The 12,360-nt window shown below is 40.1% G+C and overlaps 2 protein-coding genes across 5 annotated transcripts in view; one reads left to right on the forward strand and one right to left on the reverse strand.

The window, feature by feature from the left end:
- wrn (WRN RecQ like helicase) overlaps positions 1 to 7,346 on the reverse strand; it is a 36,328-nt gene extending 28,982 nt beyond the window's left edge. The window contains exons 1-8 of one of the 4 annotated variants that reach the window (XM_061263703.1): positions 7,333 to 7,346; positions 6,050 to 6,136; positions 4,384 to 4,505; positions 3,433 to 3,578; positions 2,694 to 2,842; positions 2,035 to 2,184; positions 258 to 300; positions 27 to 132 (exon numbers count right to left, since the gene is read on the reverse strand). In XM_061263703.1, the coding sequence (XP_061119687.1) occupies positions 27 to 132; positions 258 to 300; positions 2,035 to 2,184; positions 2,694 to 2,842; positions 3,433 to 3,578; positions 4,384 to 4,505; positions 6,050 to 6,115 (782 nt within the window). In that variant the 5' untranslated portion in view covers positions 6,116 to 6,136; positions 7,333 to 7,346. Of the gene's footprint in view, positions 1 to 26; positions 133 to 257; positions 301 to 2,034; positions 2,185 to 2,693; positions 2,843 to 3,432; positions 3,579 to 4,383; positions 4,506 to 6,049; positions 6,137 to 6,397; positions 6,454 to 7,008; positions 7,146 to 7,332 lie in introns of those variants that run through there. The other 3 variants (XM_061263704.1, XM_061263701.1, XM_061263702.1) reach the window with 3 other exon arrangements.
- A 157-nt stretch (positions 7,347 to 7,503) lies between these two features.
- purg (purine-rich element binding protein G) lies at positions 7,504 to 9,168 on the forward strand. The gene has a single exon (XM_061263597.1). The coding sequence runs from the start codon at positions 7,779 to 7,781 to the stop codon at positions 8,790 to 8,792; it is 1,014 nt and encodes a 337-aa protein (XP_061119581.1). The 5' UTR covers positions 7,504 to 7,778; the 3' UTR covers positions 8,793 to 9,168.
- The last annotated feature ends 3,192 nt before the right edge of the window (positions 9,169 to 12,360 follow it).

Below are 12,360 nucleotides of genomic sequence, written 5' to 3' on the forward strand. Positions count from 1 at the left end.
CGTGTGAATAAGCACGCAGTTCAGACCTGCTAATGTTGTGGACTCCCTCAGGAACGTGCTCAGCCAGCTCCTTCATTTCACTTGCTATTTGGAGCAGTTTCTCCTTCACAGCAGAGTGCAGAGTGGTCCCTGCTATGAATAATCAAAAGGAAAATAAAACCCTTTTCTAGAGTAGTTTTGACTGTTTCCTGCAAATTGTAATGTAGACAAATTAGTGATGACAGGAGCACTATGTTGTACTTTAAATAGTGACTCACCAGAAACCATTTCTTGCAGCTTCTTATGGATTATCAGTCCAGCCTAACAAACAGATCAAACATGTTTATGTATGTATGAGTTTAGTGTGCTGTGTGTGTGTGCTCATGTGTGTATGTATACTTTTATAACCAACACCTTATACATACACGCATTACAAAACACGAAATAACATAAATAATGAGAACGGGCCATTCACCCCAACAAGGCTCACCTTTTCCCCTTTTTTCTTTACCACTAAACAGTAGCTAAAAGCTAGATTGTATCGAGCATTGCATCAAGCCTGGTCTTGAAATCCCCCAGCGTTTCTGCCACTATTACATGCCCAAGCTAGTCCACACAGTGACCACCCTCAGAGTGAAAAAATACTTCCTAATGTCTGTGGAATTAATCCTGAAGTTGACTTTATTCATCCTTTTAATGACTTTAAAAGCCTCAAATCTACCCTAAGTATCCTTTTACTAAGCTTTCCTCATAACTTTTATATTTTATACCAACCTGGTTGCCCTTCTGTGAACCTTTTACAGCACCTCATTTCTGGTAGTAGTCCCCAGAGCTGCACACAATACCCTAAGTGTAGTCTGACAAAGGTATTGTATATCGCGAGCATAACTTCATCAGATTTATACTTGGCTAAGTACCCCAGCATCCTGTTGGCCTTTATTTTTATACACATCATCTGAATTTTACTGTTTGTTCTCTTATCTATTCAGGGATATGGATTACACTCACGACAAACACATACAAGAAGACACATACTGTATAGAATTTTCATATACACTCAGTGATCACTTTATTAGGTAGATCTGAACACCTATTTAATCAGCCAATCATGTGGCAGCAACTAAACGCTTAAAAGCATGCAGACGTGGTCAAGAGGTTCAGCTCTTTTTCAGACCAAATGTCAGAATGTGGAAGAAATGTGATCTAAATGACTGTGGGATGATTGTGATGGGGTGGTTTGAATATCTCAGAAATTGCTGATCTCCTCGGATTTTCATGCACAACAATCCCTAAAGCTTGCAGAGAATGGGGCGAACTACTAAAAACATCTAGTGGGGGGCCGCAGTGGCGCAAAGCTAAAGTAATGTGATGCAGGCATCAGTTCGTTAGTTGCACACCGAGGACTGGGGTTCGATTCCCGGTCCTGCCAAAAGCTGAGTTTGGCCCGCTCTCATGGAGCGGCATAATTGGCCCGCTGCTCCAAGGGAGGGACTCAGCAGGGACTGGTCGGGATCAGCGCGTGCATGCCTGGTGCGCCTCGGAATTACGGTCGCAGGCTGTGAGACGAGACGGCTTGAAGGAGGCGTGCTGTTCTCCCTCTGGGCCGCTGAAGGGACGGGGTCATAAGCGGAGTATCCCCAGCTAACACTAATTACATTAGATCGGGTACAATTGGCTACCAAATTGGGAGGAAAAAGGGAAAGGATTTTTAAAAAATGATTCAATAAAATGCCTTGAGAGGTCAGAGGAGAAGGGTCAGACTGGTCAAAGCTAGCAGGAAGGTGACAGTGACGCAAAAATAACCACACGTTACTACAGTGTTATGCAGAGGAGCATCTCTTAACACACACGCGTCAAACCTCTAAGCAGCAGAAGACCAATAAGTCTAAAACATAAGCAAAATGAATAGCTAATGAAGTGCTCACTGAGTGGATATCAAATTAACGATTAGAAATTAACATCCAAAACCAAGGCAAGGGCGTTCTATGGCAAAATGTGATGTTTTTCCTTTATAACTTATGTCCCATTTTGCATGTTGTAAATAGAGGGACTCACGTAAGCGTCGGTTGCGGCATATCTCTTTTGGTCCTCTGTGAGCTCAAAGTCGTCCCACTGGCCGCAGCGCACATCCTTGTCTTTCATGAGCCGCCTCTCCAGCAGGTGCTTGACCAGTCCATCCAGGCTCCACTTCTCTGAGCACCGGAGCTGAACAGCACCGGAAACACAGGTCAGGGTACAGAACAGACGATGAGAGCCAACTCTGCCGAGGCATCGCAAAACCAATCGCCCCAATTTTCTGTCCTCATTTTTCTTTCGTCCCCAAATCCAGAATGCATCCATTCTGTTCGTTGTCACTTGGAACCCCCTGCATTCCTGGAATCAGCAAGGTTAGCATTCCATTCCAAATCATTAGGCACATCACCGTACTGTGAAGCTTTGCTCGAGGTGGATATGCCACCACAGAGAAACCAGATGTTCAATTTGTTAAGTTAGCTACAAGACTCTCCTGAATTGCCTCTCCAGCTTTACAACACCAGCATATGCTTTTGTAGTCAGTTTTATTTGTTGTTTTCATTGGCTCTCAGAGTAAAAGGATATAAACTTTGGTAGACTGCAAATTAAAATCAGACAAATGTACAGGAACAAAATAACTATGCTAGTTCCAAAGTTCTTAACTGTGATCATGATGGTGTGAATTTCCACACCACACTTACAGTTTCATTTGCCAGATCTGACAGTTCCACAAAGTTCTTCAGTTTGATATCAAAGTCACTTAGTAGTTTCCACATGTCTCCTTGAATGCCCACCCCGACCTTTTTGATGGCCTCATCCTGTAATAACACCTTCAGACCAGGAGGAAACCCTGTAACAAGAAGACAAGAAGTTTCTGACCTACACCTACAGTGTTTTACATGACACTTCACAAGTTCATTAAGTCGTGTTAAATGACCAAATAGACACAGACAAAATACCGTACTTTGATAAATAATTTTTTTGCACAGTGCCTTTTACAGCTGACCAAGTAAGAAAGTAGTGCAAGTGAGGCAAGGGGAATATTCGACTTTCATGAAGCACTGCACACGTTCAAATGGAAGAAGGTTCTGGAGTGTTAACATAAACTCTGAAGAATCCAGAAATAATGTAGAAAACTTTGAGCGGACCAATTACAATGCATCTTTTGAAACATATATTCTACTGTATGTATTATTTAGTAGTTTGAAATTGGGCATTCTATTCTCCCTCATCTGGGTTCTATCTTTTGGTCTGCTTTGGGTGAGTCTATTTAACCTACATGGTCTGTAGTAATAAAGAGCTCTTAATTTTCATGTAATGATGTCTCTGTGATGATTTCCAAAGTGCCTGGTAGAAAAGAGTCATGGCCAAGGGCACTGAGCAGAACTAAATTTCATTGACTGTTGGCTCCTTTCCCTTTTTATCAGTGTGTGAACAAACCTGACATGGAGGATAGATGGAAGAGGTAGCACTTGTCCTCAGATGCACACAACTGCAGCATGGCCACTTTCTTTGTCTTGCCCTTGACAAAGGAAGGCGGCCACTCCACATCAAACCCCACTGCGGCTCCAGGTTCAAGGCTGGATCTAGGGGATATAACACGTCTTAATGATTAAACTCTCCCTGACAAGGCAATGCTATTACCCACTGCTCATCACCCTGTGGTGCTCCCAGTCACCTGCGGCTCCAGCACAGTCAGATTCCCCGCCACAGTTTACACTGGCTAAGTCCAAATCCAACTGAGGCTGAGGACACACCCATGCACTCTACACCAGCACCTCGTCCAACTGCATTACCTGGGCGCTCCTGGGGCCATTGCCATGCATGAAGAATCAAGTCATTGCTACCCACACAATTAAAGTGCCTGGTAGAACACTATCCTTTTTTGAAAGTTAAATTAGTCCACTCATTGAATAAATACATGTATTCTTCTGTATTAACCCTGCAATTACAAGAAATTTGAGACTAAACTATTTAAGTGGCATATCACCGATCACTGGATCACAGATCAAAGAAACTATTTAAAAAATAATACATGAAAAAAAAAATATATATAATAATAAAAAGTAATATATGTTCAATATATAGACAATCATAAATATACAACATATACACATTTAAACTATGCCTATTAAAACTGGATAGTTAACATTCACAAAAGTGTTAATGTGATAAATAATCTTACATTTGTAATCATCAAAAAAATAAAACAAAATAGCTGGGGAGCAAATACCAAATTAGAGCCAAATACAAAAATAAAATGATTTATAGCTTAAGAAATAATTTCTCAATTGGTGCTGGACCAGCACAAAGCCCATGGTTTCAGCAAAGGCTTTCCCAGGGACGGCAGTGCATACGATACAGTCTGCTTTTCAGTAGTGTAGAAATTACCTGAAATCCTCAGAGAGAAATGAGCAATCATTCTTCTCACGGCTGTATATAACAGCACCAGAAAACTCCAGAAATGGTAGGTTGTCTTCTAATATGTTTTTTTTTAAGAATCCTTGCGGACCCTGTTGAAGTCAAAGAACAAAAAAAACACTGGTCCTGTAGTGTTGCTGGTTTCATGTTTGATGAGAAATGTTGTTCACAGGTCACTTCATAAAATAACTTTACTTTTGTAAATAAGCTTGTTAAAGCTAATTGTTTTCTCAAATAGAGAATGTGCATCATCATAATTAAGCTGTAAAGAGTTAGTTGGTTGAAATAATTAAAATAAAATAAAAATGGTTTCCTTTGAGACCAGCATTTTTTAAATATGGGATGACTAATTAAAATTAGTATCAGTCAAAGCAAAACAAACATTTTCTGAATTCATGTTTTATCAGTGTATCTCTGATGGCCATAATACCCAAATATGATTTTATGCATAGGCAATTCATTGTCAAGACCAAATTAGTTCCATTAATTCTGAATATTATTACCATGGAGGGATTACTTAATTAAAGTGTTCATCAGCAAAATTTCAATAGATTTCATGGATCATGAATGCACTGTTTGAGTGCCAGTCTGTCAATTGTGACTGCCTGGGAAAACTCATCATCTTATTTTAACCATTTAAAAAAGCTGACAGTTGCCTGGGAAATCTGGGAAAAGCACAAGTGCAAATATAAATATAAACATAAACAAATTGGTCAACTTTATGGGCCTGTTGCTTTTAAGGATGCCTTAAATTAGAACAGATACTTTCTTGAACCTCCGGGGACTAATTTGTTACCTTAGCCACTATGCTAGTCTATGGCTCCAATTCCAATACAAAACAGCAGGACGAAAACTGCACTCCTGCGGTTTCAAAACTGAGCTTCACACAGACCAATACCAACACCAGGGGGTGCACAGCAAGGGCCCATCCACTTCAGGATTTTGTGCCAACATCTGCTCTTAATTATTTAATTTTCTAAATAATGTCTTGATCATGAATTTTGTATATGCACCAGCTACAGCTGCAGACTGCAAGCGTATCCTAAAGATTGTACTGAGCTAAAGTACAGGAGCGAACCAACATCATTTCAAGAGCCGTCATGAAAAAGAAAATAAATTTACGTAATTGGTCGGAACAAAAACCAGCTCGAAGACCAGCCCTCTAGGACCTGAGATGTGCACCCCTGGCCTCAACATATCTCATCATTTAAGGCTGTGAATTTGCAGTTATGGTTCTTGCAAATATTAAGCCTATTTCTGATAGCCTAGGCCAAGCCTATATACTTTTAATAAAAAATTATTGTATCCTCAACTGAGATTTTCTCTGACAATGAATAGGCTAAATAGAACTTAAAGGAAAAGGCTGATGTAATTTTATGTTTTCCTTATGACGAGTTTTGTCCATCTCGCCAAAGCCCAATGTAGCCCATATCCCGGTCGTCCAACGTTGTCGAAAATGTCAACAATGGACAATGGAAAAGTCATATAGCTATATATTGTTGCTTTCGTCTGCATAATTCATAATTGCGATGAAAGTTGCCTGTTATTTTTTACTGAATCAACTTTAAGATGGTGATCATTCTAAGGTGTAACCTTCCCTTGACAACACATGTGACTGCAATGGCTTCAACGTTACTTTTTTCGCTCTGGTTTCATTGTTGCAGTCGATTGACATCCATCCTGGCAGTGTCCTGTCCGTCATGGTTTTAACCACAGACAATAGCTGTCAACGAAAGAGGTTTGAAGTTAGCATGTTACTCATTATACAGACGTGTAAATAAATTGCATTCATGCGTGTAAGTTGCACATTATTGGAGTATGATCTCGAGAAAAAAACAGCTCAAGCTAGTTTTTGAATCTAGCTCCATACTCAACATGATTTGACCAGCTCAAGCTATGTTATGAGACAGCTGGTAGCTTGCATTTCAAGCTGGTCATAGGTCCTTCTTTTTTTACACCAGGGATGGAATTAATTTGGACAAACCAAGATGGAATTTGCAGACTAGTTGAATGGTTACCCATCTCTCCCGACAGCTGGTCCGTGTATTCTCTATAAGTAGCTAGTAACCGTTATGTTGTATAGCTATATTGATAGCAGTCCGTCTGCGAAAGTATTAACGGTAATGGCCAACTTCTGGATACATTGTACAACCCGCGACTACTAGCTAACTTAGTTGTAATGTGTCTGATACATAGACGGTCTGTCTATCCAGCTAGTGACTCTGGGTTAACGAAGATGAATGGTGTAATACTCTAATCAAAACTAAAAGGGGAGCTGCTAACGTTATTCAAACTTGACAAAATTACTCGAGAAATGTCCTTGCCAAACAGTTACAGTTAGCATGCTAGGCCGTGACACGTAGATGCATGCCTGCAACTTATCTAACAGAGCTAACTGTGAGTGACCTCCCCTCAGCTGCATCTTGAAATTAGAATAAATCTTGTCAATTAAACAGGAATTGAGCAGGAATCTGAGCCAATTATAGTTGTATGCAGGTCGACTATTGCTTGTTGTCGTTAACAATATTAATTTTAAAGGCAGCAACTGAGAAGAGTTTAAATATCATTAACGTTAGGTAAATATAAGCTAGCCACCTTCTCCCGCCATCTGTAGGAAGTTTTGGAATCCTCTGTTGAAAAGATTCTTTAGAGTGACGAGATGTCGTACTATTCACCCCATCCCACGATAATTTCTACCTCTCGGACTAAACTGTCTCGGGTGTAACCGGAACTTCTTACAGTTCTTTTTTCAACCAAAAATAAATGTGAGAATTCGATTTGTCGCGGACAAATTACGTCATGTGTCTCGTTCTCAGTCTGAGCCACAGCAACTGAGAATATAATCGTAAATATAATATTTCAAGTAATGTATCTGCATTGTTAATGCATTTTGATAGTATTTCGGCATGGAGTTGTTACCAAAGCGTTTGGGAGAATCGTGGGGATTTTTCTTTTCATGTAAGTCGCATTACTGAAGCAGCGCCCTCTAAGGAGACCCTGGATTGGATGATTTCTCATCGTATTTTGCTGGGCTAGCACTGAGGCTAGCGTGCTAACGAGCTGACGGAGAGAAGTGTCAGTGAAAGGGAAAGGAACAGAAAGGTAACGTTAGCTAAAGGTTAGCGGTCGTCTTTGACAGAACATTGCGCTTGACCTTTACCAGGACAAAGATAAAACCACAAAGCTGTTCACTTAGTTGTTGTTGTTTTTTTCCAGGTCAAACATATTTAAAAAATATATATATATTAATTTGATCATAGATTGCTCGCTCAACAAATAAACTAGCTAGCTAAATTGCTAGATTGCTAGTAATGGAGAGGCAAATGCTTGTGCTGCTGCTAAACTGTGGGGGAATTTGAATAGCTATGGCCGATGCAAGTACCAGAGTGATGGAAAAGGGCAGAGGAAGGATTACATCAGATTCCGCTCTGAGAGGCGTCTATCCTCAGCAGTATCTTAATCCGGCTACTCAATGCATAGAGATTCAGGAGCTCGCCTCCAAGCGCGTCGACATCCAGAAAAAGAGGTTTTATCTAGATGTGAAACAGAGCGCACGGGGCCGATTTCTCAAAATTGCTGAGGTGTGGATTGGAAGAGGCAGACATGATAATATCAGAAAGAGCAAACTGACGCTCTCAATGTCGATGGCTCCTGATCTGAGGTACTGCCTGGGAGACTTCATCGATTATTACGCTCACATAGGGTTGCGGGGAGCTCAGGTGCCACGGCCAGAAGAGCAAAGCAACGGCCAAGGCCGGCCTCATGATTCCCGTAGGAGACCGCAAGAACATCAAGCAGCACCAAACTCTCCTACTGGCTCTGCCGCGTCGGAAGAGCACACCCATCGGGTTCTGAAGAGTGAATTCATCGAGAGAGATAACAGAAAGTACTATTTAGACTTGAAAGAAAACCAGCGCGGCAGGTTCCTCCGCATTAGGCAGACGGTCAGCCGAGGACACGGTACCATGGGATATTACGGTCAGGGCATTGAGCAGACCATCGTGTTGCCAGCGCAGGGGCTAATTGAGTTCAGAGATGCGCTGTCGCAATTAATTGAAGACTACGGAGACGAAGAAATTGACGAGAGAACCAGGAGCAGCAGGAGCCAAGACGAATCACCGGAGCTTCCCGAGGCGGTATCTTTCCGAGTAGACAACAAGAGGTTTTATTTCGACGCAGGTTCCAACAGGTACGGTGTGTTCTTAAAGATAAGCGAGGTACGGCAGCCATACAGAAACACAATCACTGTGCCCCTCAAGGCCTGGGCTAGATTTGGGGATAACTTCATCAGGTACGAAGAGGAGATGCGGCGCATCTTTACCTGTCACAAGGAGAAGAGGACGCAGGCACGGGCGGACAGTGAGGATCAAGAGGATTGACAACGGTTTACATTTTTGGCAGAAGGTTTGCTTACATGATTGTGAGATCCAAACAGAAATAACAAATATAAATGTGACAATAGCATAGTTTGTTTAAAAATGTTTTGTTTTCTAATAATGTACCTCTAAAATAATGTACTGTATGACTCTAGTCAACTAGCACTTTCAAATTAATAACTGTTGTTCCTGTTTCATTCATTAGTTTTTACGCCATAAATCGCGAATTCGTACTGAATGACGATGATGGGAATATAAGTAGATCATTTTTTGCACAATGAAAATTATATTTGAAATGTGGTGATTTTATTGTGTATTTCATTTTGGCGTAACCATTGCATTGGGATTTGAATATCCATGAAATCGTAGATGTTCTGAAGCTGGAAGAGCTACGTTTTGTGAGTGGTTCCTTTGGATATAGCCAGAGATCAGCACGATCAAAGAAATGCAGATGTGTATAGTATATCAGATAAATAATATTAATATATTTAATTACTATATGAATACATATATGATATATGTGGATATTTATAGTGCAGACATGTATATGTTTGTATATATAATCTAAGATTGATGGTGTAGGTGATGTATTTTACAAGTATGGAAAGAGGTTGTTTATTCTAGCCACCCCATAAGGCTTTGGGCAATGTTGGTGTGGTTGTAATTGGTTAACAAAATTGTGCACTTTATGGAGTATTCCTTTGGTGAAGTTGCCCATTATGAATCCATTTATAAGCTGGTGTGGTTAAAGTGCTTTTTTGGGGCTGTTGTGCATCCTGTAGAGACGGTTTCCATAGTCACTAAAAAAAAAAAGGTCATTACTTCCTTGTTGACTTGTCATAGTGTGTGCACACTGTGCACCAAAGGTCATCTAATGCCAAGAGAAAGCAAAAAAAAAAAGCCAAGCAGATGTCAATCAAAGGGTTAAAAAAGTCACTCAGTGGTGTCAATTCTGAGTATTTTTTTTTTAATCTCTGTTTTATAGAAAAAATGATTACACCAATGAATGTGTCATTATGTTATAACTTCTTACATTTGACACACTGCAGGGAGACTACCGCCCCTCAGATTCACGCCACTGATGAGCACACTAATTGTTTTATTTTGCCTTAAAGCCATTCCTGATGGTCAGAGTCCTACTTGAAATCAATATCTTAAGTTAAGAATTATGAAGCCTTTGAAAATATGAAAAATGCACTTGAAGTATCCAAACCAATCCCTGTGGTTATGAAAATGTTTTAAAGAGTGTAACTTGGGAGTCTGTGACTAGGACTTGTGTAGGTTTGACCCTCCACAGGTCACATGTACAGTCACTTGACATTGAACTGACATATTAGTCTACTTGGAAATTATTGAACAATCCTACTTGTTATACATATACACTGGCCCTATTTATACTGCCACTTCAAATCTGGTTGGGTGTCTGACTGCTGTGCAATTCAGTCAGAGGTCGGTCAGACTACCCACTTTTCAAAATCAAACTATTTTTGTAAGAGGTCACAACAATTTATACAATAATATATTTTGACTGTAGCATGGTTGTATACAGACATGAAACCAATAAGTATAGCTGTTAATGTTTCTTGGGACTGCAGTGCTAAAACACTGGATAGTATAAACGGGCCATTGTTAGTGCACTGTATGCAGTATGTTGTGGCACTGCACACTGTGTAGCTCTTCTCAGAGAACATCAGCTCTTTGCTCTCCTTCTGTGTTTCATGGAGCCAATGTGAGAAGCTTGCAATGAGCCTGCACCCAAGCTCCTCCCACTCTGCCAGTGTCCTTTCTATTTAGAATTGCAGCTCATACGCCAGGGGAGAAATGGTACAGATAGGAGTTACAGGAGGACACCACCAAAAAATGTATGAATTAAAAATATTGTCCCGGAAGCTTGGAATTCATTTTAGTTCTCCATTTTATAATTATCACACTCTTCTCTCAAGTCATAGAGCTCCAGAGTGTCTATATCACAGCACACTGTGTTAATAGACATGGAGTCTGTGGTTATTCTCATATCTTAAGGATACTACTGCTTTGTGCAGGCTCTGGTGCCTAAACAGTCTAGTAAGCTTTCATAGTTACCAGTAATGAAGCAATGTGTGTACAGTTTGCCCATGGAGATATTTTTGTTATTTGAAGGATGTGCAAGGGGCATTTGCTTGTGTTCTCCACTGCAGGTAACATAGGTTGCTTTCACATGCTCCCTAGTGCTACCCGTACCCGCTCTCCAGAAACTGTGTGTAGGTATTCATAACGTGTCCTCAAGATCAGTGTGGTTTCTGTGCATCCTGCATGTCTGATGGTGCTCCCCAAATCACTGTGCTGAATGTGGGATGCTTTTTTATTTTCGGTAATTGCATGTTTCAATTCCACAAATGCATTATGCATTAAAAAAAAGTACTCCACAGTACTCTTTTAAACATGCCAAATTTGCTGCAATCCACAACATACCGTTTATGAATTACTTATCTAGCAAAACAACAATCTGCGACAAGCTCTGGAGCGTTCCGGAAGGGGTATGTGTGAAAGCAACTATGGCTGTACAGCAAGCCACATATAAGCTATGTCTGCATTCAGAAGTTAATCTGGCATCAAAGCGGCAACAAATCATTTCGGTTCTCCTAATTCCAGAAACCATCTAGTCTAATTCTTCAGACAGAGTGCTATAGAGGACTACTGTAGGCACTTTGTCAATAGTTGTAGGATTGGAATTCCCAAAACTGCTTTGGTACATGAAAGGACGTGAGCCAAACGTGTTAATGTTAAGGAATAATGTATGAGATGTCCCAGTGGAGTACTGCTTAGATGTTTTTTGCTTGTCATTAGTCTTCTAATGATGTGCGAAAGTAGTGTGTGTATATTTCTGAAATGACACTGACACAAAGAATACCCTACACAGCACACTGTCCTTGCAAACGGTGCTTTTTAAACTAGCCTATATTTGACAAAGGTCTACCAAAATACCAAACTTGCTAAGTGTCATATGCCGACTCATTTTTATGAGTCTTGTTCAATTTCACACAACAAACAAAATAAGCTACAACTATGGGAAAAAGCATATGAACACTTCAGTCCCATTATGCACACTATCTACAGTTGAGTTTGTACATCAAAAAATTATTAAATGCTCTCTCAGCCTTCATTGAGATGAGTGCTTTGCAGTGTCTTCCAAGGCACAACATTTCAATACCATCATATAATTGCAGAAAATATTAATACCATTGATATTTCATTTCTGAAGCTTCACCAAAATTGTAAACCGTGAAACAATACTGATACTGAAACAATTATATATGTTGGTTTATGTTGGTCCTTTGCGGAATGAAACTGTAACATTAAGCTTGGCAAATCACAACCGAACATTAATATGGCATTTCTTACTTGTTTATGTCATGTTGAGATCTATACCTAAACTGAACCAGGTAAACAATGTTTTTTCATCAGTTATGATGCAGATTACTCAAAATAGTCTTCTCCAAGTGGTTGTAATTACATTTTTGCCCTCATCCAAGAACAGGGCAGTACAAAAAACACATCTTAATTACAAGTTAATACTAAACAGCATTAAAGA

Source organism: Conger conger, chromosome 12, assembly GCF_963514075.1.
Source record: "Conger conger chromosome 12, fConCon1.1, whole genome shotgun sequence".
Classification (NCBI taxonomy): domain Eukaryota; kingdom Metazoa; phylum Chordata; class Actinopteri; order Anguilliformes; family Congridae; genus Conger; species Conger conger.